At 41.4% G+C, this 27,097-nt stretch overlaps 1 protein-coding gene across 6 annotated transcripts in view; it reads right to left on the bottom strand.

Moving 5' to 3' along the window:
* plekha6 (pleckstrin homology domain containing, family A member 6) overlaps positions 1-27,097 on the bottom strand; it is a 94,612-nt gene that overhangs the window by 50,595 nt on the left and 16,920 nt on the right. For 2 of the 6 annotated variants that reach the window (XM_052075063.1, XM_052075061.1), the window contains exons 3-6: positions 9,478-9,592; positions 8,174-8,278; positions 6,987-7,059; positions 1,325-1,425 (exon numbers count right to left, since the gene is read on the bottom strand). In XM_052075063.1, coding sequence (XP_051931023.1) covers positions 1,325-1,425; positions 6,987-7,059; positions 8,174-8,278; positions 9,478-9,579 — 381 coding nt within the window. In that variant the 5' untranslated portion in view covers positions 9,580-9,592. Of the gene's footprint in view, positions 1-1,324; positions 1,426-6,986; positions 7,060-8,173; positions 8,279-9,477; positions 9,593-10,803; positions 10,891-16,317; positions 16,558-27,097 lie in introns of those variants that run through there. The other 4 variants (XM_052075057.1, XM_052075058.1, XM_052075059.1 and 1 more) reach the window with 4 other exon arrangements.

The following is a 27,097-nucleotide window of genomic DNA, read 5'->3' as shown; positions in this document are numbered from 1 at the left end:
CCCAATCCATGTGAAGTAATTGGACTACTCCAAAAGGAATTTTTGAAATCCCACTATATTTTTTTTAAACAGGCTCAAATACACTTGAAACAACTCAAACAACACTTTTAGGTGTTCATAAGGGTCTTATAATTAAAATGCCAACAGCATTTCAAGACAAAATGCGTTTGATAAAAAGTATTACTTTTCCTCTTCCCATAAAAAGTGCTTGCACTGAGGGAAGCCATTTTCTTACTTTTTCTAACCCCTGCAAATTTGGTATCATTGGAAAGCACTGAATGTCCTCTTTAGAGTAACAAAGGTAGTTAATGTGATTGGAGGCACTGGGTGGGAGATATTTAGGTTCACAAATGTCTTCTACACAGGACAAATTTGAACTACTGGTAGTCAGGAGGCTATTCATAAAATCCTCCACACCAGCAGTGATCAACACCATCCTAAAGCTGAAGCCAACTAGTTGAGAGTTTTTCTCTGTCACACCCGGCTTTCATTTTTTTGCCAGACGTGATGGCATGCAGAGAGACTAACGGCAGATGATGCAGAATGAGTATTATTTGGACTGTAATGCTTAACAGTTGATTTAACTATTCCCATACACACCTAACCAGTCAGTTATGTCTGAAGGAGGCCATTTTCTGGTTAATAGCTTGATGAACCTGCTTGCCACCACACGAAGCATGCGCAGAGTGCAAATAAATTATTACGAGATTTCATTTGAGCCAAGGACAAGTATGGCAGACCACGACCAGATGTCTGTGAAGAATGAAGTTGCACAACATAATATAGTAAACACTATAATTCTGACCCTACTCCCCCCCCCCCCACCAAAACAACAGCAAAATAATTGCATGCTTCACAATAAAGCTCCTGTACTCCGAAGACAGCAACGCTTCATTAGAAGAGGTGGTACCCAAGCGGGTATTTTTAGCCATAAATTACACCATATGAGGCCCAAATATGAACTCAGCACCTTCAGTATTCGCAAATCAGGTCCCAATCATCCTTTGTTCAACCACAGCAATGCAACCAAAGAACGCACTTAGACCTCACTAAATGCTGCTTGCGCAATGCACTTAAGATTGTTTTGTTGTTGTTTTTTTTACAAATTTAACACATATTGTGGGAAAAACTGCCGGTGCATATTTCTACATTGCAGTATAACATATCTGTAGAAAGAAATGATCCAAAGTATATTTTCTGGACTGTTTCATTATTATTGAGTATTGCAGAAAATAATGATGTCTTTTCTCAGTTACGTTCCTGACATCAAACTGTAAACATGAACCTCTTGGCACCATCCGTCCCTTGCTTGGATGTCACTGACCTTAAAGGCAAACTTGCGGGTGATGTTATCCGAAGGCTGCACTCCTCCAATCCTGAAACTGAGCAGAGGCAAACTCCCTAGCACAGTGTCCTCCTTCTCATCTGTGAAGGAGAAAAAAATGATAGTGAACATGTCAATTAGAGCTGAAGAAACAGGATCAGAAATACACGGGAATTCTGCAGAAGAAAAACAATCGATGAGTTTTTTTTTTAATCAAGACAAGTCGCTGCAAATGGACTGGCGCTGCTTCTGGAACATACACTTTTATCCGCGGTGACAGTTTCCTAGAATAGGTATCCATTACGGTCCGTTGAAAAATGTGATAAGCACTTTATAATGGCTCCCACACATCAGGATCCTGTCGTCAAAAATAGGACCACCGTAGAAGAAAACCACTCATGTTGAATGAATAATGGATGTCAGCATGATTTCTTAAAACCTCCGCAAGTGCAAGTGGATAGATTTGTTTTCGTTTTTCTCCTACCTTTTATTCCGTGAATGTTTATCTCTGCATGGCCAATCGTTCTGCTGGTGACTGGGGTGTGCTTGTGTTGCGTATGTATTGAGGAAGAGAGAGAGAGAGAGAGAGAGAGAGAGAGAGAGAGAGAGAGAGAGAGAGAGAGAGAGAGAGAGAGAGAGAGATTAAAAGGAGGGGGAGGGTTTGTGCAATCATACAATACACGGATCCCTCCTCTCCGTGTGCGCGCATGGTTGTTGGGTGGGTGTGTTTTGTGCGCACGCGCAAGCAAGATAGTGATCAGCCCATGTGAGTCAGTGCAGCAGGAATTTCGGGCGGCAGCCAGCTGTACTTGCTGCTCGTCCGCACTGATTCAGCGTCGTGTACACGTGAGTGCATGCGTTTTATTTGCGGGCGCACCTCTTGCCTCTTTCTTCCTTGCCCCTGCCGCAAAAACATCGATTACTGGACTCTATGTTAAAAAGCAAATCAGTGCGTCTAAAGTCTTTTTTTTAACATTGATGAGCGGAAAAACTTAAATGCATCGTTCAGCCACAACTGTAAAGAGATGTAATATAAAAATAAAGAAATGTTATGTCTATTCCCGATTCAACCATCAGGGATTACATTGCCGAGTGGTAATTATAATTTGGTAGATTGATTCCTTTTTTTCATGAAAATTCCACTTTTTAATGGTCCTCCAACCAAATATTGATCACTTCTGATACTGTGTCATCAAAGTGTGAATGGACCTTTTACAGAGTGAAAAAAAGGCTCATTCAAAGTGTGAATGGCCCTTGTGCTGGTCCCAAGCCCAGAAATATGGGTTGGAGTCAGGAAGGACTATGCTGAAACTTAATATGCAAAATCATTTCAACAAATGCAAGGACAATGAATGAAGTAGATAAAAGGAGAAGGAACATCTCGACAAGGCCCATCCAAAACATGGCGAATGTGGAAAAGTTGGAAATGAATGTGTCATTATTTTGTGAATCAGTGAATAAGGTCATATATGTTAAAGGTAGGTGTAAAGCTAATATTGTTGATGGTAGAAAGGCGGTATACAACAAGTTGTGAACTGGGTTTTCTGAAGGAAAAATAGAAATGGCTGGTTTACATCATTTTAGTATTACTGTACTATAACCATAAAGGAAATACCAAAAATTAAATTACAGTACAATACACACACTAAAAAAAAAAAAAAAAAAATTATGGCCTATTTTTTTTGTCCTGCTTAGAAGCAGTGCCACTGTGGTCAAACATTCAAACTTAAATTAAACAACAAAAGAAAATGTTTGTCAGAGACAGGTGAGCAATTGTTTTATTCAACTCAAACGGGTATCAGTTCCAAAACACTGGACTTTTCTTACAGAAGTGCATCGGCAAGATCAAAGGCACAAAAGTGTGTGTCTCCAAGTAGAATCCATTTTGTTGTTGTTGTTTTTTTGTTTTGTGTTTTGTTTTTTATTTTTTATGTCATGCTTATGGCCCGAGAGGGCGTACATGCTACCTTGAGAATTATATGTTGTGGCAAATGATACATGACTTTGATTTTTGTTTTCTTGATTCCTGTCTTTAGCATATTAGCTTTTAAAAGCAACTCACCGAGCGTTCACGACAGGGAATTGCAATTTATTGTCACCTAATGTTGTTGAGTTGATTTAATAATTGTAATAACACGTTCGTTATGAATCCGACTCTTTATTGAATCAAGATTTTTTTTTGAAGGGAATGAACATAATGTGTGAATTTACAAATGGGCACATGATCACATCTAAAATCATCAAAAGTTCTAAAATCATCAAAAGTTCTATTGAATGCATGACAAATCTTTATATTAAAATATAACAGTAGTATCTCTCACTCCTCCGCAATGTAAATATTGTTCCATCCATTATCCGAACCGCTTATCCTCACGAGGGTCATGGACCCGCTGTGTTTGAGCAGTAGGCGGGGTACACCCATACTGTATCTGATTGCCAACCAATTGCAGGGCACTAAGGACTATCTTTAACAAACACTGAGTGCAGTTAATTTTGCACATTTTGGGAAGGGTGTATGCATTTACAAACATTTAGCAAGTGGAATGAGATTAATCAAAACAGATGTAAATTTCACTGGCTGATTTTGCATCTTGAAATACATTGAGCCCTATTTTGGTAAACTGGTGCCCATGCGCTCAGTGGAACTTAATTTCCGTCTTCCGTGTTTGGCACATGCAGTTGCCTCGACTCCGACTCTTAAGACAATTTTGCAGCTTCTCCTGGACTGTTTGCGGACTTTTTGCATACTTAAAAAAATAAATAAATAAATGTATTACCTGTATATGTTAATTGGTTGCTACTTCGCGGATTTTCATTTATCGCGGGTGGTTTTGGCCCCCATTAACCACGATAAACGAGGGATTACTGTATTTGAAAACAGAACTAAGCATGAAGTGGTTTTTGGGGAGGTGTTGGGGGGTGGACTGACAGATTGGTTATAGATGGACAATCATCAATGCAGTCTTCAGGCAATGTTATAATTGATCTCAGGGCTGTTCAACTGCGTGAGCATACAATATAATTTAGTGCACAACATTTGGGATATTAGTACAAAATTGCAATCTAAGTAATCCCTGCACAACATCCCCACAAATTTGTGTGCTTGTCAATCCTTAATGATTTTCTTTGTATATGTATCATAAAACAGAGCTACGGTGTGTGTATAGATGCAATGGAATGATTTGTCGAATTGGGATACTCAATTCAATTGTAAATTTCCCCAGTGTGGGACAAATAAACGATATCTTAACTCCAAGAGACCAATTTGTTGATGGCACCTAATGTGAACACGGCTCAAATGGAATGAAATGTCACTGTTGGCTAAGTAGATGTGTAAACACACACAGAGGCGCCAACCGCAGCCCTGTGCTTTCGACGAGAGACAGAGGGAGCTTTATAAATCACAGCATTGACCACAAAAGTGCTTTTCTTTTGCCCATTCTTTGAGCTTTGCTGGCATAGCTATCACACTGCTAAATTGCACTGGCCACATTACTGCTTCCATTGCTCCCTCTAACCAGGCCCTCTTATTCAAAATATAGCTGGGCCACACAGAGGAAAGGAAGGGAACAAAGAGACGTGGTCAGAATGAAGAGAGAATCCCCACAGGAGTTGGACAAAAGTAAAAAAGTAAGTAGAACAAATAAACTTGAGCGATCACAACTTCGTTAAATTATCACACTACTTTCATATAAAACCTAATCAAATTAGATTCGTTGATGAAATCAGAAGTGAAAGAATTAAAGGGAGTTAATAATAGTTACCCTTATTTAAAAAAAAAAAACATTGTTGAAAGTAAAACAATTCTACTACATTCTAATCTTCAATGTGTATTGGATCAGTTAGCATCATGCAAGAAGAGCAGCAAACATTCGGACATCACACTTCGTTACTGGTTACTATAATACACAGATTTAAATTACCCATAGTTCCCTGCAGAGAGAGAGAGAGACTTAATGCCACTGGTTTTTATGATAAGTTGAGATCATTCATGGTAGCATTGAATGGTATTTTGCATTCAATTAAACAGATTTACACAATTTTCTCTGGTAAAATATCAGGACGTTTTAGTTCATTGACCAACAACATGTTTTTTTGTAATCCATATTCCTAATCACTTTTAAATTAATTTTAAATTACAGCACAATTTGGTAGTTTCTCATTTACCAAATATAAAAAGAATTTTAATGATATGGATGGTTTTTACACCGGTCTTAGACAACGACTAAATTCTTAATTCTGTGTGATTTGCATTTTATGATTGAGTTTACAGTGTAAAAAAAAGATATCAATCTTGCCTCACTCTTCCGTCTCGCGGAGCAGAGCCAAGTGAGCTTACTGACCCATTTTTCTGCATGTGAGCAACGCCCTCATGGGCGGATGCAGTCACACAATTTGACACATGTACATTCACAAACAATAAACATCCTCTATATGTATGCCGGGAGAACATTTATTTGCACGGGAATCATTTACATGAAGTTACCTACTAAGGGGGCCCCAATTTTTTTTTTTTTTTAAAAAGACGAAACATCTAAAGAAATGAAAAAGGTGACAGAAACATTACAATCCTTAATTATGGTAAGTGTAACACCTGTGACGGTATCAGTTGAGCAGAGGCAACCCCACTTTGGGGACAGTCAAGATATTGCAGTTTTGGCACATTAATTCCTACGTTACTGGTTTAGTCAAGTTGCATCAACGTACAACAAGTGAGAAAAGACAATCAAATGCAATAATTCCGTACTTTCTTTGATGATACATCTCCAAGGAGGAAGCATCGGTATTCACAATTTGCTTCACTTTGCCACATCCCGTACGAATCAAGAAGGTGTTTATGTGCATGGAATGTAAATTTTGTCTCTGATACTTGCTTGCGGTTGTCGCAAAATTTGCCATTCAAGATGGGATCAGCAGTACTATGCGGATGTATGGAGCAAAGTACCGGTAAGTGCTGGCTTGTCTTTAAGGTATTAATTGCCCCCCTCCCTCCCATGCCTCTCTCCCACAGTGTCATACATGGACCCTTTTTCGAGAGAGGGCAAGAGGCGGACTGGGAAGGATGAAGATGAACACGGACGTAGGGCAAAGGGTAAAATGAGAGAGAGAGAGAGAGAGAGAGAGAGAGAGAGAAAGAGAGAGAGAGAGAAATAAGACAAAAAGGATGAAAGACTAGACTTATAAGAACTAGGGTGGTCAGAAACTTAAATTTTTCTATTTCTATTTTCCAATATAAATGAACTGCACTGCCTGTATTCTATATTGAAACATGTCGGTGAATACAAATAAGTGCACAGTGACTTTCCAAACACATTGTAGCATTCACATTTTATTATAAGTTACTTTAGCAGCCCAAATTTAGATAAGACAAGTAACCCAGTTAAAGCTATCAACAAACTTGAGTTGATCATTTATCGAGCGCAAGGTTTTAAAGCGTCATTGCACTTAAACAATGAAAGGAATTGTCGCTGCTATGGTTCATGTTTAATGATTAATATGGCGTTTGAAATGAAAACGTATTCACACCTGCATGTTTTAGTTAATACCGGTGAACAAAGACGACTTGCTATTCGCTCTCCTCCTGGCAAAACTTAATTCACCATAGATCAATTTTAATGGCATTAAAAATGAATTTCAAACTTTACAAATCAGAGGCACACACCTTTATAGTAGAATAGACATCTGTCAGAGAGGACAAACCACCTCTTGTTCCACTGCTTCACTCCGCTACTGGCCTGGTGGGGACATACAGGCAATGATTATTATCACATCAGATTAAATCATTCTATAAACGTTGACATCGTAGCACCAATATTCTGTAAAATCTGAGGCACATACTGTGGTTGGAACTGTCAGTATAATCAAATACCAAAAAAAAAACAATGACAGATTCTCTGCAGGAAAGGACAGTGCTGGATTGGTGAAACTATTTCAGTTTAGACAGGATTTTTAGTAGGCATTTCTTACTGCAAGTATGTGAAACAGAGGGCTCTTTTATTGGGCCCAGCGCAGGTTTCGCGCAAAGCTCAGTCTAAATGTTGACAATTCGTGGAGGTTTCTTTTCCTCGACTTGTACAGCTGGAAGAGGGCGCTTGCGTCATTGTGTGCCATTGTGGGAGGGAACAGAGCCGACTCGGCCAATCGAAGCAGCTCTCGTCATTCCCTTTAGAATCAGAGCAGTCAAAGGTGCACACGGTGCTTGACATTGCGGGATCAGAAATTGACCCACTGTGGTCTGAGTATGAGACTGGTGTGCACAAAGTGTTTTTATACACATAAACTTGAAGATCTCCCCCTTGTGGATGATGTCATTAGCCATGCATGTGATGGGCAATTGGAGAAAACCCACACAGGCACACAAAGAACATGCAAACTCCACAAATAAAGGGCGAGGCCGGAATCGAACCTTGCACCTCTACACTGTGAGACCGACCTGCTAACCAGTCGTCCACCGTGCCGCTGCGCAAAATGACCATCCATCCATCCATCTTCTACCGCTTATCCGGGGCCGGGTCGCGGGGACAACGGCTTTACCAGGGAAGCCCGGACTTCCCTCTCCCTAGCTACTTCTTCCAGCTCTCCCCGGGGGATCCCGAGGCGTTCCCAGGCCAGCTGGGTGACATAGTCTCTCCAGCGTGTCCTGGGTCTTCCTCGGATTCTCCTCTTGGCGGGACATGCCCGGATCACCTCCCCAGGGAGGCGTTCAGGAGGCATACGAATCAGATGCCCAAGCCACCTCATCTGGCTCCTCTCGATGTGGAGGAGAAGCGGATTCCGGATGACCGAGCTTCTCACCTTAGCGCAAAATGACCAGTGAATGAAATACTGACATGTGATTGGAAAACATACCTGCTTGTACAGCCACCCTGCTTTGCAGACTTCTGCTTTAGGATTCCTGCGCATCGAGTTGGAGCGTTTCCCAAATGTAGCTGTCTTTCTCGGCGTTCGGGATGTCTGCAAGTCAGGAGAAGAATTGAAAAGACTAAATGCCACGTGTTCTACAGTTTCGCAATGCAGGACCACGTGGAGGATGTTGGGTGACAATGCAAATTCACGACTAATTCCATACATCCACTTTCTCTGATGTTTTGCCAAATTTGAGACGTGGATGAGCTTAAGCTGATCTCAATTGACTTCAAGTCACACTCAGGAAACACCCACGACTGGTTGTGAGTCAATGGCAGGGCACAGGCATCATTTCATGTACTGTATTGGCCCGAATATAAGATGGTGTTTTTTGCATTGAAATAAGACTTTGAAAAGAACAATTGAAAAAGTGGGGGTCGTCTTATATTTGGGGTCTAGACATTATACCCATTCATGACGCTAGATGGCGCCAGATATCATTGAAGTGAATGCTGAACTTGACTCCCCAGGCTAAAGTGAACCCCGTCACGAAAAATACAAATGAAAATAAAAATAGCGGTAGCACGAAGAAGAAAAATAAAAAATAGCGGTAAGAAAGAAAAGAGAAGAAAATATTCGAAGAGATAACAGAAAATTGAGAAACGTAGCGACAATCTGGAGAAAAGTGGGTCGAAAATCGGCCAGGTTAACCGGCAGCTGAGGAGAAGTTATAATGTCATTTACATTTCAAAAACCAGAAGCCATTCATTTACAAATGTGATTGCACTTTAGTTTACATATTTAAATGTTCGGATATTAAGATTTGAATGAGGCAAAATAACATGCGTTTCCTCTCAAATATATTGTTATAATCATTTCCTTCAGATGTACTGTAATTATTTTCTCTATAAAAATTAATTTGGTGTTCAAAAAGTATTTTTTTAAACTTGAGTCTTGAAAAAGAGGGTGTGTCACCTTATAATCAGGGCCGGCTTATATTCGGGCCAATACAGTATTATTGGGGGGGGGGGGGTTTGTTAAGTGTAGGAGCAAAACAAAGTGTTTTGAGACAGGGGCAGAATGTCAAGAGCACGCCAGCTCTGGACAGGAAGCCTGAAGCCAAGATTCAAATCTCAAACCTCAGAAGTGTGAGTTAGATGTGCTAACCACTAGTTCACCATTCTGCCCATTCACAATTACCGTAGGTGTGATGTAAAAAGGGCCCAAAAATATTTTGAGAACAGTCATATATTTATTTGTGGGGTATGTACTTTGTTTTCACTGTGTATGAATGTGTTCTTTCTTACCCGTGCACAAGGTTGGACTTCTTGAGACACTTCTGACACCATGTTTGTACTTTTAGTGTGATTGATCTTCTCAGCAGCAGTGTTCACTTTCCCTTTCATCATCGAATCACAGCTCCTGGAGGAGACAAAAAGCAATGAGGTTGAGGTGTAGTGTGTGATCATCTTGGATGATATTTTTCATAAGCTTCTTCTTGAGTAACATTTTTCAAATGGTTGTTGCAGCATCATATAAAGTTGCAACATTCATCTTTCGTGATCACATTTTCGCAGTCGACGAGAGACATCAATCCGAGTCTTGTTTATAAGTCTTGGGCACCTACACAGCTCACTCTTGTCTGCAGTTTCAGTCCTTTTTTGAGGCATGTCCATAATAAATGCCAGTGTCCTATCATCTCTGTTCATTTGAATTCTTGGTGATGTTTGTGGTAATGCTGGGATACCACATGGAAATGTCTCCAAAACCAAGGCCTTCATTACACTCACATTCAAGTCTGTCACACTGTGGAACCAGAAGCAAATGCAACAGAAATAAGTCTCATTCGGTTTGCCAGTGAACTACAATATGTATCTATGTACAGCAGGAGTGACCGAGTCTGGTCCTCGAGAGCAACCATCAAGTCTGTTTTCCATCTTTCCCCCCTCCAACACATAAGATTGAAATAATCAGTTCATCAGCAAGCTTTGCAGAACCTGATCATGATCCTGGTCATTTGTATTCGGTGTGTTGGAGGAGGGAAAATATATAAAAGAGCATGGATATGGGCTCTCGAGGACAAGACTAGAATACCCCTGATGTACATCATGACATCATCCATCCATCCATTTTCTGATCCGCTTATCAATTCAAGTGCAACTTTGTCAAATGTGCAGTATGTGCAACATACCGCACAGATGAAATTCCTTCCATCTCAAACAGACAATAAGAGGAGCTGCAACGGGTGCCCGCGCCACCATCAAAATAATTTTTTAACATAAAATGACAAAATAATACACCACAACACATAAGACACAGACAATCGTGCAATATTAACCACTTTTCCTGCATACACTTTGTTGTTTGAAGCAGTTATAGATGAGAGGAGCGAATCAAAGTGTCCTTTTCACCAGTGATCAAAAACATAATGTAAAGAATGTGCACACACCTGCTACAAGCTAAGTTTGAAAGCAACAAGAAGATGTAGCATCCATTAACGAAAAGAGATTGGCTTTCATCTCCTGTCCCATGTAAATCCGCTTCAATTCCAAGCCGCGACTCCCAGTTCCACATATGCATCACTGTGATGGAATTAGCATGCTGAGAACTATGTGTAGAGTGTGTTTACTCACTGCAGATGATTGTCGTGTATTGGTGCAGATCCTTGTAGCTGGATTGTGTTCATTACTGGTCCAGCTGATCTACTGGCGTCATGTTGACTGCAAACAGACAGATTCAAATTAAAATAAAAATGAGTATTTTATGAATACATTTCTCTGAACAGTGTATGTGCAAATATGGTCAACACCAAAGGCTCACACATGACCATCATGACAATTACCAACAGAAATGAAAGTAGCCCAAGTCATAAGACGGATGGGCAAAGAGAGCAGGAAAACATGTTCAAAAACCAACGAAATATAACAGAAAAGCTGGTATATAGACATGTTGCAAAGGATAAAGGCTTAACAGAATAGAGATGCTTCAACTTCTCGTATTTGTAGCTCATGTTCACCTACTTGACAAGATGATGGATTGAATGCCACTCTGGAGCAATCGCTCCAAGCAAATGACATGCTGTGGACATTTCTGTCTGAAACATTTATTGTGGCCATTTACGGAGCCCAAAATACAACTTTGGAGTGACGACCACCGTAGCAGTAAGAGTAAAACCTCTCCCCGGTTCGGCGCAGGAAAATGTGGTGGTTGAGGAAGTTTTGAAATACACTGGCTGACAGCGGATCAGATTGCTCTGAATGTTATGACATTACTCTCTCTATGGATGATATACTTACTGAAAGCAATACTACACCTGCCTGCACGAGGAGTAATTCCCTACTTGATTTCAGGTTATCCCAATGCTTCTCTCTCATGTCAGTGCTCTGGAATTTAACCAGTGTTTTTTTATTTTATTTTATTATTTTACACCATTTGCATGTAAATATAATAGTTTGGCAACGAGCAGTTTGTGTTGGGGGTGGAAGTGTTGAGTTGTAAGTGTACGTGTGTGTGCTGGTTAACCTATAAACCTATATAGAGGCAGCTGCTGATTAAGTAGATGGGTGGATAAACACGCACAAGTCTCTTGTCTTTTCAGTACGAAAAGCTACCGGTAAATACAACTGAACCAGATGTTCAGCAAAACAAGCCAGCTTCACTCCTGAGGAAAAGAATATCATGCTACAGCATCATAATTCTGAATCAAATTGTGTCAGGACAGCATGGTGGCCTCAGGGGTTCGAATGTTGGCTCCGGCCTTTCAGTGGGGTGTCTGTGGGTTCTCCCCATGCGAGCATGGGTTTTCTCCGGTGTCTTCACTTTCCACCTAACCTACTTGAAGACTTTGATGTGAATATGAGTGTCATTAGTTGGTTGCCAATGCAGCATGTGCCCTGTGATTGGCTGGTGTAGGATAATCTGTCTTCTGTCTCTTGCCCAAAATTACCTGGGATCCATTCTAGCTCACCTGGGACCCTAATGAAGACAAATTGTCTTGAAAAAAGATGGATGACTGACCAGTGAAGAAGAAATAAAAACTAAAAAAAAGAGTACTGTAACCCTGGACATACAACTATCAAAACGTTCCTCTGCTGCAAGAACATCAAACTTTTGGTCGTGATTCTCGATTGCTTGTCAGTAGAGTCTTAACGCACCATTTTGGTTGAGGTTTGGAGTTGATGAGTTGATGTATTGGAAGATAAAGGTATCTGTGTTTTTTTTGCTTGAGTACATTTTTACGAACAGTTGAGTAACATACCCTGCAGTGTGTATGTAGCCATCGTTATCCATCCATTTTCAACAGTGCTTATCCTGAAGAGGGTAGCGGGAGTTGCTGAAGCCTATCCCAGATGACTTCAAGCAAAAGGAGCGTGAACCTCTGAACTGGTGGACAGTCAGTCACAGGACACATGTGGCAATTAAAAAAAAATACACACCCACATTTACACCATCACTGAGTGGTTTCCACGCTGCCCATACACAAGTTGACCAGTTGACCTTATCCTCACAAGGGTGTGCTGGAGCCTATCCCAGCTGTCTTAGGCAGTCGGCGGGGGACACCCTGAACTGGTTGCCAGCCAATCGCAGGGCACACATAGACGAACAACCATCTGCGTTCACACTCACACGAGGGACAATTTAAAGTGTTCTGTTAACCTGCCACGCATGTTTTTGGAATGTGGCAGGTAACCAACCGGAGTACCCGGACAAAGACCCACTTAGGCACGGGGAGAACATGCAAACTCCACACAGGGAAGCCGGAGCCAGAATCGAACCCTGCACCTCTGCGCTGTGAAGCCGACACAGTAACCAGTCGACCACCGGGCCGCCCTTCTTTTCCTTATGGTCTTAAAAATAAATCAAAAACAGCACACAGATTTAATTGAATTACAACAGTGAATAAATCTTTTGGCATGCAAATATATTGCAATGCAGTCAGGGGTGCATCATCTTGCTCAAGAGGACCGCACCTCAGTAATCTTACGGGCAAGTCCCGTCATGTGACTTAACTCCAAGCTACTTCTATACTAGGATACGCTGATCAACTGCTAAGCCAAGAGATAAAACCCTTGGCACTCAACATGTCATGGCAGGAGTAATCATGAAGTCACAAAATGCAAAAGGCCAAACACCCAAGTTAAAATACTATGATGTGCATTAGAAACTGGTTGCCAACAGTTCAGAAAACCAAGGATGACATCCACTATTCTCCAAACCGCTTATGCTTACTTAAGTGTCACGGATGTGCTCACCAGTCGACGACCATGGGACCTAGTTTCCATTATGATTAAGCAAAATAATCATTTTACAGTATATGTAAAATAAAATAAAATCATAAATAAAAATAAATTAAAAGCATGGTCAAGTATGGAAACATAATTGTATGAGTAGAACCGAAATTGAAAAGCTCACTATTCAATTTTGTTACTTTTACGAAACATATCACAAAATCATTCAACTATTATTTATTGAAAGTATCTTCTCGTCATTAATTGAATGGCTGATGACTGGAGGGCATTCTTTTTGAGATACAAATGAAAAATATTACTTTCATTATTTTTAATTTTGAAAATTATTCACATCCCTGACGATTTCAGGAAACTGGTCCTGGAAACCTTTGGAATTCCGAGCATATCCTTAAACATTCAATATGATATGAATGTAGAAATTGTATTTCTTTATTTATTTTCATGCATGGATTTTTTTTTTTGGTGGGGGGGTTGGGGGGGGGCTGAAAATGTATATTATGGCCATCCATCCATCCATCAACTTTCTATATTTCTTGACCTTACTAGGGCCAGGGGTGAGCTGAAGCTTATTCCAGCTTACTTTGGCCAAGAGGCAAGGTACAGTTTGCATTCGTCGCCAAGCACATACAGTACACATGTAGACTGTTGCATGCTGCCATTATGGTCTCCTTACACTTCCTCTGACCACCATTGAGAGGTTCTGCTTCTTCTTCCAACCTGGTGTCACAGCGGGTAACAATGAGCACTTAGGTGGAGAAGATATAGGAAGGTGGCGAGAATGTGCAGGCTAGTCCCATCACTAGCCTCCACTAGTTTTTTTAGTCTTACAACAGTGTCTGCCTAAAAATATTTGAAATTTGAAAAAAAAATCATGTCTGCTGGAGTTCATTTATATAATCCATTTATGAATAATGTGTGGTTTATGCTGTAGTACAAAATGAACAAATGGCATTCTATATTCATGTTCAAATTGGTGTTTTGCAAAAGACTGATATTGACTTTGATTGTGTGTTTAATTATACATGCTTTTGATGTATTGTCTCTGATTTATGCACCTTTGCCTTACTGAAAAGGGATTGTCAGTTATTTTCTCAATTGAATTTTGATACAGTTTGCCAATATTGGGTTCTGTTAGGTGTCACTGGCCCTCGAAATCAAACATGCTTCATTTAGGGGGGAAAAAAAGAGGTCATAACTCCAAAAACGATTGTTTCTGTGAGTCACATGAATTTCCCTTGTTCATGAACTGTGCCGACACGGACAGTGACGTTTCAATGATGTCATTTCCAGATAAACTGTACGTGACTCCGAAATTCTATCCTGGATTTCTCAACACACGCTTAAAGGCCTCAGCACCCACCGCTAGTGGAGGGGTGCCTTTACCTTTCAAAGACACAACACATGACACAAAGGTAATGTCGAGGGCAATCTTTTTTGTTGGCTAACGCATGTCTTTTCTCCACAGCTGCCCGGTTCCATGCATGACAACCATGCTGGAACTTTTCTGGTTTTAGTTGATTGTTTTAGTTTGGGCTGGTGACCACCGGTAGACCCATTCATTTGTTGTGGGTTAATCAAGATTGTTGCCTTTCCAAAGGTGATGGGGACAACACTGGGTAGGACAACATTCAATTTGGGTTGGTCCAGTGTTGGCCACACATTTTTTTTCCTTTTGGTCTGAGTTTCCAGACCTTTTTGTTTGTCTAAACTTATTCTTGGTTGGGCAAAATAAAGATTGTGGCATTTGACCACACTCCTTCTTGTCCCTGCCATCCTTTCGACTTTGTATGTTCCTGTCTCTGAATGAGCCAAAGGGGCCGTGACATAGACAAACAACCAGTCACCCCTTTGACATCTCATCTCTCATCTCATCTTCCGTACCGCTTGATCCTCACTAGGGTCGCGGGGGGTGCTGGAGCCCATCCCAGCCGTCTCCAGGCAGTAGGCGGGGGACACCCTGAATCGGTTGCCAGCCAATCGCAGGGCACACATAGACGAACAACCATCCACGCTCACACTCACACCTCGGGACAATTTAGAGTGTTCAATCAGCCTGCCATGCATATTTTTGGAATGTGGGAGGAAACCGGAGCACCCGGAGAAAACCCACGCAGGCCCGGGGAGAACATGCAAACTCCACACAGGGAGGCCGGAGCTGGAATCGAACCCGGTACCTCCGCACTGTGAAGCCGACGTGCTAACCACTGGACAACCGGGCCACCCGCCTTTGACATCTATGAGCAATTGAAATTCTTCATTTCATCGACCATCCATGCTTTTTAGGTATGTGGAAATAAGCCAAAGAACCCTGAGAAAACCAACGCAAACAAGCAAACTTCCCACAGGAAGGGCGAGCAGTCAACGATCGAGCACAGCACCTCCCAACTGTGAAGCACATGTGCTCCCCACTTTGTCACCACATTCCCAGTGTAAAAATAATGATATAACATATCATATAAATATACATATATGTATACTACATATGGAAATTTTCAAGTACGTTATCTCGCTAGCTAGGTAGCTAGCTAGCTAGATAGACAGAGAGATAAATACACACACACACACACACAAAACCTCACTAACAGGACCCTTGCCAGTGTTATCGCAACCCACTAGAGGAGGAGATTGAGCGACAGTAGGTCACCACAGAGCCACATGACTCACAAATTCATTTACTAAGATGTTTTCTATAGGTCACGCTACATAATGCACACCAGCCATAGACAAAGAGCTTATCATGCAATGTTTTTGATTGCTACTGCATTGCAGTCATCTCTGACCTACAAGCATTTGGCCATTCACTCCTCTGTCAACCTCTCCTCATCTCCTTTTTCCTCTCCCACATCCCGTGTCAACCCCAGCCCCGAGTGTTACCACCTCCATTGTGTCTCCACCTACCTGATTCTCCTGTCCACACGGAACTTCAACATCCTTCCTTGGATCACTCATTTACGAACAGTATGGGAGACAGCACCAACAGATGGAAAGAGAGATGACAGATGCAGAAAGGGGGAGAGCTGCTGAAAAGATGGAGAAGGGGAGGGAGTCACATTGCTGGAGGAGGGTGGCTCTTTCTCCTTCAGACCGCATGCCTCTCCCTCTTGCAGCTTGTTTCCTCACCTGTCTCACCCTCTCCTTTCTCTCTCTTTTGCCCCCTCCTTTCCTTCTGTCACACAAACACACACAAGCACACACATACACACTCCCTGCCTTCTGGCAAAGAAATGCAGCACTCAGCTTATTCATTCCTCCCGTAGATGATACAGTACATGCTCTATTACAGCCTCTTCCTCTTTGAGTTAATGTCTTTTGCTCTCATTGATGGCTCTCTGGCTGTGCACTGGAAAAATTGAGTGCTATTCACTAAATAGTAATATTTTTCACTTCGAAATCCTTCACTCAGAAATTTTGAGTCAATTTTACTTGCACAGTAGTAGTTTATACAAAAAAAAATGTTCAAGTTGAGTGACTTGACATGCCACTCCTGGCTGTCTCCCAATCTAAAAGTTGTGGGTTTGTGCCTTTTTTTAATTGAATACAAAGTCAGTAACATGTAGTCAAAAATGGATCCGCTTATCCTCACAAGGGTCGTGGGGCATGCTGGAGCCTATCCCAGCAATCTTCAGGCAGTAGGCGGCGTATACCCTAAACCGATTGCCAGCCAACTGCAGGGCACACATAGACAAACAACCATACACACTCACAGTCCCACAAAGGGACAATTTAGAATGTTCCATTCATCTGCCACGCATGTTTTTGAAATGTGTGAGGAAACCGGAGCACCCAGAGAAATCCACACAGGCACGGGGAGAACATACAAATTCCACACAGGAAGACCGGAGCTGGAATTGAACCCTGCACCTCTGCACTGTGAGGGTGATGCGCTAACCACTTGACAACTTGGGGGAAGCGCATAAACATACATATATTTATTTATTTATTTGTTTATATATAGGGCTACTGGAAGAAAGCGGAGAATGGTGAGATGCGATAACATGGCTCTGTTGGAATGCTACTACTCAACCAACCCTAGTCAGAGGGGTTACATGCAGAGAATGTGGGCTAAATGGTTACTTCGAAACCCACAGTCACGGTTGACCACGAAACAACTAGTAGCTCAGTGTTCCAACATCCACAAACGGCCCCAATGAATGAAATGCTGAGCGAGGCAGCAACTGACCTGAAAGCTAAGATCATGGCGAGAATGAAAGCTGGGCAACCTAGAAACCGATTACAAAGGCTATGTGAAGTACCATCTGAAAGTCTCATGGAAAGTGTGAATGCAGCACTGAGGGCGATCCCTACCGTAATGATCACAGAAACCAATGAGCTGATATACGCTTCAGCATCAGTGATCCTGATGGCAGATGGCAGAGGATCCGAGCTGAATGAGGGACGGACACCACCCGAGGGGTGAGACGAGGATTTTATATATATATATATATATTATATATATATATATATATATATATATATATATATTATATATATATATATACATACAATCTTTTTTCTTACTTCAAACTTTTTTACATTTTTACAAACTTTCAGGCTACATTCACACTGTAGAGCGTGACGCGCAATTTAGATTTTTTTCTAAATCTATTATTTATATGTTCAAAATTGCTAAATCAAATGCATCTTCTGATGTGAATGTAACATGTCCGTGATGTGACACAAATGCGCACAGATGATGATGTTGAGTGACGTGCATCAAACGTCGTCATGTGGCGCATTGTTTACTATTGTTAATTATGACCCCGCAAGTATGAGCTCATTTTATCATCTCATATCCTCAAAGTAGTGAGGCTGGAAGAGGTAGAAATATTACTATCTATGCATTTAATGGAGATATCTACTAGTTATGATGTCACGCCATTGACATGGATTATAAATGAACCGTCTCTGTGGCTTGATTACTACTTTTACCACAAATGTCAACTTTATGTTTCATTTTTTAAGTGGGACGAAAATAAATTCAAATGCAAAGTCAACACTTCTGTGATTGTCATTAGTCTCCCTCCACTCTCCACTTGACCATGCGGGATGCATATTTGACTTTTGATAACGTACAGGTCTGATGTGAATGGATGAGTGTTCATACTGCAGATACATCACGCAGATACCTGATTTATATCCTGAAATGAAAGAAATCAGATCTGACAAACATCGTGACAGTACTGTTCACACACCCCAGTTATTTTTGGGCAAGTGACAGCTACCATCAATGCATATTCCCGGGATGAATTTAGTTCCCAGCCTTTCCCTAATGATAACTTTTGGTCCTGTACATAGTCAACCAATATTATGGTGGATGCTGCATGCTGAACTAGTGAGCTAGCTACGGAGATAGTCTCTTCGCTTGTTGCCGTAAGAGGTGGCAGCAAACTCACGACATAAGTCACACATGAGTTCCCAAGACAACTTCTACTTGTTCTTCTATTTCTTCTTTGTCTGCTTCTTACACTGTTAACCACTAGATGGTGGCACACTATTTGGTTTGACACAGTGTAAATTTGAAAGAAGAACAAAGAAAACACAACTACAGTTACCTTCAATATAACGGATCCAAAAAAATGGACTCCAGTCTTAATGTACATTTCATGTAATATATTGCAGGCTTTCTTGACTATTAATTTCTCTGAGGGGGTTCATCGTCATCATGGGGCCCAAAGCTTTGCTTATGCCTTGGAGGTGCTCTGGCCACATGCAGGCTCGTGCCTGGCCTTGATACAGTTGAGGTAAATATTATCTGGCGAGTGCAATTAAAGCAGATTTTTCCTCAAAATCACCTGCTGTTCTGTTTTCAGAAATAGAAATCAGCAGTAGGGCGAATGACACAGACAACAGACACATTGAGTTGATGCAAGATGGCATGGTGCCATGAGAGGATTGCATGCTGTCCTCTGGTGGGAAAAACTAGCACTCACACATTTTTTTAAATTTTGTGAATATGTAGCGTAGGCAACCAGTTCAGGGTGTCCCATGCCTACTGCCCAAAGGAAGTTGGGATCGGTTCCAGCATACCCGAAACCCTCGTGGGGATACAGGGATTAGAAAATGGATGGATGGAACACATATAGTACCTGTCCTACCGAATCTTATCCATCCATCCATCCATCTACAGTAGTTATTATTTATTTGTTGAAATATAGTTAGGGCTTGAGTTTGTACAAATAGAATGAATGTCTTACTGCGGTCCCTGTTCTTAAATGAACAAAAAAAGGTTTTATTTATTCATGTTTTATTGATTCAACAAAGCTACAGTGCACCTGGAAAGTATTCACAGTGCTGCACTTTTTCAACATTTCATTCTGTTCAAACATCACTCCTGAGTGGAAAATATTCTCCCTCAAAATGATCCACACCGCATCCCATGATGACAATGCGAAGTTTGTTTGGTTTTTATCTGTTTGTTTTTTTGTAATTTTTGAAAACTTAACCCCACCCAAAAAAAAGTAAGAAATCACATGTACATAAGTATTCACAGCCTTTGCCACCAAGAGCATCACATTTCCACTGATCATTCTTGAGAGTTTCCTTCAGCTTTGTGTCCTCTTGTGGAAAATTCAGTTGATTGGACATGATTTGGAAAGGCACACACCTGTGTATGTAAGGTCCCACAAGTAACACTGTATGTCAGAGCACAAACGAAGCATGAAGTCGAAGAATAGTCAATAGAACTCCAAGACAGGATTGTCTCAGGGCACAAATCTGGGAAAAGTACAGAATATTTTCTGCTGCTTTTGAGGTAATAATGAGCGCAATGGCCTTCATCATCCGTACATGGAAGAAGTTCTGAACCACCAGGACTCTTCCAATATTTGGCCCCTTGTCTAAAAGGGGCAATTGCTGGGGAAGGGCTTTGTGCAAGGGCACAGTCGGCAACGGTCGTCCTCACATTTCCCCAGCAAATTTTGCCATCGTCAGAGTGATGGGTGATGACCGGACCGAAAGCGTATCAAGTCGACAAGGTCCTTCTTCGACAGTGAGGATTTTTTGGCGCGATTGCGTTTGGAGGTGGTGAGAGAGTTAAGACGGGGATGAAGAGGTCGTGGGGCAATTCAGCTTCTGCGTATTATGGCGCACCGGGTGGAGGTCTCAGGTTCCAGACTTCGTTGGAGGAGGGTCGAGCCAAGTTTAGCTTGCTTGCCTGCTAAGTCATTCCCAAGAAGGTTGCAATGGCTCGACACCCAGATTACCTGCTTTCTCCTTTTGGAACTCAAGGCCGCAAGAGATGATTGAACAACCCATCACCATAGTTGCCTGTCGCTGCTATAGTATATAGTTTACCTCAGGGTTACTCAATAGGTGGGTCCCCTGCCCGTATCTGGCTCACCAGCTGCCTAGTTGTGGCCCCTAAACTGCTGCGGCACTTAAAAAGACTAAAGAAGATCAGCTCGGCGCACAGTTGACACCAGCCCATTCATTGTGTATGTGACGCTGTGGGTGCACAAGGTGGCCACTTAACATGTGCCAGGCATGCCCTAATTAAAAAAAAAAGTTTACTTCACTCTGTGTTTTGGTTGGGTTAGCATGTGTATACTAAGACTTGTGTCCATGCCAATGACACACAGACAACCTGTAGAAAAGCCTCCTGAGTCATTAATTGTGAAGAAAAATATATTCATTTCTTTAACGTAGGTACCTTAAGTATTTACAGCTTATGTGTTCAAAGCATGCACCACAGTCAGAAATGTGTCTGTGTACCGGCTTATATGGTTTGTTTGTGGTGACATTCAGTGGTGGGAATAAGTCAAAAATTTGCAATTTTAAGCAAGTATCAAGTCACCGTGGAAAAAAACAAATCAACAAGTCAAGCTGCCACCAAAAAAGTAAAGTCCAGTCATGACTTGATTCAAGGAAGAGGGAAGTCCAGTCATAAAATATTGCTGAGACAAAAGATATGTTAGACGTATCATAATTTTTTTCACTGATCATACTATTTACTTGATCTTATTTTATGAACAGATTAAATGAATCTATTATTTCATGAACATTTCACATCTCAAAAAATGGAATTAAATTGCTTATTTTATGTACTGAAAGGACAACACTGTAAAGCACTGGGGGAGGGGGGTTCAAAAATGAAACAAATGGAAATGTATCGAATTATGCTTGACAAATTATGACAACTTGTTTGTCATGTGCATGTAAAGACTCTTATGGAAGCACTACCTGCTGGCTGGCGTCAGTACACTAAGCGTGACTAACAACCATGATGAGATCTGCTGTCAGTAAACCTTTCTACTTGACATAAGAAGAGCTGTGGATGGCAACTTATTCTAGAGGCTAAAGGTATTAGACTCCCTACCAGCTAATCTGCCTGTCACGACGAGACTCTAGCTTCAGTCGATGTGACACACTCCCAAGATGGTGGTAAATAATTACTAAGATAGTATGAGATTGAACTCTTACAGACTGATCGTCAGCATTAATGATGTCTAAAACATTTGACATCACACTGTACACCCATGATATGTAACGGTTCTGTTTGTGACCAACAGATGGCACTGTAGGGTTCTACCTGATACACCTGTTGGTCATTAGATCATTAGTTGTATAAAAGGACTTTATTGAATGAGGTTTTGAGTTAGTTTCTCCTGTGTATTCCTGTTTGTAATTTTCATTCTGTCGTGTTTTGCGTGGTGGTCATTGGAGGACCCCAAAAAGCAGGGAGGCAGGGAGGAGCAGGGTAGCTGACCAAAATGTATTTCACAAAAATGCAAAAAGGAAAACAGGAAAAACTAACTCCAAAACTCATTTAAATAAAATCATTTTATATAACTAATGACCTAATGGCCAACAGGTGTGCAGCTGCAGGCGGAGCCCTACAGTACCACCTGTTGGTCACAAACAGAACCGTGACATGATAAATGTGTTAGGCTCCTCCACAAAACAACATAAAATATGACACTTTATCAGTCCTTTCTCCAAACAATTATTTGGTTTTATAGAACACCTTATTGACATATTCAGGCAATGAATAGAAAATGTTCCGTTTTGAATGTATTATTGTTTGTGTGTTCTTTCAGCAGCCATAACCACATTTGAGTGAGCAAGAGTCAAAAGTGTTTACATACTACACCTTTACTCACACCTGTGTCGCTTTGAAGTGTGACAAATGTCCACATTTCCAAGAGATTAAGGAGGCCATGTGTGCAGTCTGATCTGTAAAGTGCTGTTGTTGCTGCTGTCAGATCTTAGACCTGTGACCGGGTTCATTATAAATGCTGCAGGTACAATAACATATTGAATAGACACAATAATTGCTCTACTATAAATCACAACTCCACACTTTACAATCCCGCTTTTGTGCATGTGTCCCTTGCATGTTCCTGTGTGTCGGAAACAAGGAATGTGTTTCTTTGTGTGTTTACAATTCATCCAGGCGAGCCAGCGCAAACCCAAGCTGACACAAACATACCCACATCTGTTCACGCTCTCTTTGCTTCCAAAGTTCTCTCTCACTGGCTCTCCCACTCCTCCCCTCGCTGTCCCTCTCTACTTGAAAACGACCCTGCCCTCCATCACTTCTGAATTTACTTCACATTTTCCCGCCGCATACCCATTTCCACTTAGCAGTCAGTTGAGTGGATGCCAGTGCCTGTGAAGCTAGAATGAGAGGAATTTAAACAAGAGGGAGAGAAAGAAAACAATCTGTCTTTGCCGGAATGGTCTTTTTCTCAATTACATCACATTGACCACACATCAAGCTTTCTTTCTTTCTTATAGGCAATGTTGTGCGTTCACACATAAAACTCAACTTTGGTTTCACCTGCCCACAGAATAGTTTGCCTAAGTGCTGTAGAACATCCACATGGTCTTTTGATGACATCAGACATTCTGATTTTTCTTTTTTTTTTGTGGGGACTTCCTTTTGTGGGGTGCTATCATCAACTCAGTTCTGACTGTTATTTGTCAACAGAGATAAAACCCTCACCTTGTGCTAGATATTTCTGCAAGCCGCTGAAGTCTTTAGCTGACACGAGAGATTTATTTCTTTTTATTTTTTTACAGGCCGGCCACTTCCAGGGAGAGAATAAACTGTCCTAAAATGGTGTATTTTTACAAACAATCAGTTTGAGGCTTTTAGAGCTACTGTTGTAACCTTTTCTTGACTTCATGCAAGTCAAGAATGTGTACCGTAATTATAAGTATTGTCAGAACTCTTTCATGTGAGGAATGTTTCACATCATCTGATGTTTCTGAAGAATGGTTCAACTCAAAAGTCGTAGATGTTTAATTGGGAAGTGCAGCTTTAACCACCTTTAAGACCTCCAATCATGTCACACTGACTGGACTGCAGGTTGACTGACTCCTGGGTCCAATTTGCTCTTGGAGAAGTCATTAGTTTTTGGCAGTGGTTCCTAACCTGGGTTCAATCAAACCCAAGGGGTTCAGTGAGCCACACTCAGGCATTCAGTAGAGGTCAAGAGACCAACACATACACATAGAGGTCCCTATTTTCATAGATAGATGCACGGGTGACTGCCATAAACACTTGCCCATCTTCATTTTAGTGCTAGGGCATGTCTCGTTGACCTTGTTTTGGAATTTGGCAGGGTGGTTTTCTATTACATCCAGCACATCGGATCTGACAATTTGGTGACATGAAATAGACTAGACTTTAAACCAGGTAAAATCAGTTTTTAGTTGACTTACAAGTAGCGTCACATAATTTTGGTGAATTTGATCCAGACCATAGGTGTCAAACTGAGGTCCTGGAGGGCCGCTGTCCTGCATGTTTTCCAAGTCTCCCTGTTGCAACACACCTGATTCAAATGATCGGATCATCAGCAAGCTCTGCGCAAGCCTGATATTGAACCTGTTCATTTGAATCAGGTGTGTTGCAACAGGGAGACTTGGAAAACATGCAGGGCAGCGGCCCTCCAGGACCTGAGTTTGACACCGATGATCCAGACACAAGGAGACAGATTATTGATGTGTGCTCGATGTCATCATATTGCATTCATAAATATAACCTAAGCATGCATCGAACCCTCTGTATCATTGTAGAAATCCATTAACGGACTGCATAATAATCCATCCATTATCCGAAACACAAGGGTCTTGGGTGTACAGGAGTCTATTGAAGATGTTAATCATGATAATGGAGGCATGATAATGGTTTTTATTATCATTACAGTACAATTGTAATTTTTTCCCCCCTTACAAAATCGACTGTTCTTCAGTATCTAAGATCTTGGGGCGCTTAACACCTGCGAGACTCCTTGTTCTGTCTTGCCCATGTCAGTCTTGTCCATGTACCTCTGAATGGGTGGTAACTGGGAAGTGAATTCCTTGTGTGTTTGTTGCACATATGGCCAATAAATCTGATTCTGATTGTCATTTTTAATGCATATTTTGAAGGCACCTCCCTGACCATGGCACAACTGGTGTGTGTGTATGTGTGTGTGTGTGTGTGTGTGTGTGTGTGTGTGTGTGTGCGTGTGTTTGTTTGGAGGGTCGGGGTTGTCACACACAGATGCACGATTGGGGGTTTAGGTGTCCACTTGGCAGCTGCCAACTTTACATCATCCACTAGTGAAGATCTTATTGCAGTTCTTTATAAACGGACTTTGCACACATCAATCTTCTGCATGGGCTCCTGTTGAGTTCTGCTGCCATGTGTACAATGTGCTTCCCTGCGCGCTGAATTTAAAAGGAATGAGGGGAGCCGGTTAGATTGGCCAGGAATCAAGCAGCTGCGTTCACTCCCACAAAGAGCAAACACCCATTTCTAACTGCACCCATCTAAAAAAAAAGAAAAGAAGAATGAAAACTCCACCCATGCGCACGGTTAGACTGCACTTTGCACTACACTTGGGCTTGGAACGAAAACAGGGCCCCGAATGCTCTTCCATGCACGGTGCTACACTGGGGCTAAGTGGTGCCATAACCCTGTTAGATGTATAGCCCTCATTGAGCCCCCATTGCTATTTATTTATTGATTTATTTATCTGTGTTTGAAAATATTACAATTTTAATGTAAGATTGAAGAAGCCATTCTGCTCCAATAAAATTCATGTTCCCTTGTTTGAGCTGCAGCTGAGTGTTTGTGACGGCTGAGAGAGGTCTTTCTTTGCGCATTAGAAGTAAGTACATTTGATGATATTTGCAAAGTGCAATTGAACATAAGTAAAAAAAATAGGCTAAATGCCAAAAACATTTACATTTTTGCCCCATAGCATTTTGGGAAAACTAATGTTTAAGGGAAATCATGTCCTTGACACATAATGACACCATAAATTATTAATTAACAATATTAACCTTGTTCATTTTTGAACGTATTAGTAACAATGTAGGCCAAAAGCTAGAAGCAGATTTTTTTTTAACTTGAGCGTGTGTGGCATGATTAAATCATGTTTTTTAGCATGTAGGCTATATTTTATTAATATGTTTGAAAGTACTTTAAAACTACATTCGAACGAGTTCAGTCATGAAAAATGTTTACTTTGGCACACTTCCGTACAAACATACAGTGTAACCTCAGAAAGAAGACCACCTATGTTACTGCTCAAGGTGGTCTTATTTTCGGGGTAGTCTGATTTCTGAAGTGGCATGCAGTAATGATAATGCAGAAGTAATATGGCTCACATGCAACAATATACTGTAGCGTCATGTACACACAATGAGTAATAAATGATGGCTTGTACATGCAACTGTATTGTACACAAAAGAAATTTAAGCATTTGAATAGTCTATGTATGTATAAGGCAAGAGAAAAAAAACTACGTATCACCGCTGGCTCGCTCTCCTGACAGCTTAGCGCCTCCAATGTTGTGCCTTGTTTTGAAACGATCCAGCCAACCGTTGGACGCTTTAAAGACTTCGTCCTTTTTAAGCTCCTTCGTGTATTCTCGTGCCTGTTCGTGGATCATCTGTCCGCTGATAGGGATATTCTGGCTGCGCGCTTTCTGAAACCATCGCCAAGTTAGCTCGTCCACGTCGTTGTAGTCACTTCGGTAGCACAGGCGTTTTCTAGAAGAGCTAGCGTTTGCTTGGTATGCGTCTAGGAGCTCCCGTTTCTTCTTCAAGATGGTTTGGATTTGAGTTTTTCCAACTCCAAACCGCTCAGCCAATGTTCGCTGGCTCGATCAACTTCAATTTTCTGTTGTAGGGTCAAATCAATTCTCTTCTTGCTTGCTGCCATTTTCACACCTGGTCGCAATTATGAGGCGATAGCTTCCTGGGACCGGATATCGCGGTCGCAATTCTGAATTCCGGGGTGGTCTCATTTCTAGGGTTTCAATACAATACAATACATAGGCGTTCTATTTGGGACTGTACAAAACCGGTCGTATTTTTAAGGTGGTCGTTTAAATGAGGTGGTCGCATAGCGGGGTTTCACTGTACTCGGTACTTGCGATGTCTATCACAGTTTTATTGAAAAAAAAAAACGAGGACCGCTCATGTATGTCTTATCAAATCGATTTTTTTCTCGACCCAAACCCCCCACAAATTGTTCATTAAAAACATCAGCAACTTGGACGTCTACAGGATATTGTCTACCAATTCAAACAAAGATGCAACCATTGATCGGCAACATCATGTCTCAAAACACACTGTCAACATAACCAAGTTGCTTTTCAGGGAAGGTAAGTAAGAGGTTTTAGCTAATTTACTCTCCAAACTTAAACCCTATAGAGCAGACTTGGGCATTATGCACCCCGGG

The sequence above is a fragment of the Hippocampus zosterae genome, chromosome 9 (assembly GCF_025434085.1).
Source record: "Hippocampus zosterae strain Florida chromosome 9, ASM2543408v3, whole genome shotgun sequence".
NCBI lineage: Eukaryota > Metazoa > Chordata > Actinopteri > Syngnathiformes > Syngnathidae > Hippocampus > Hippocampus zosterae.
Note: the sequence above shows the minus strand (reverse complement) of the source record. Positions and strands in the feature narration are given on the sequence as shown.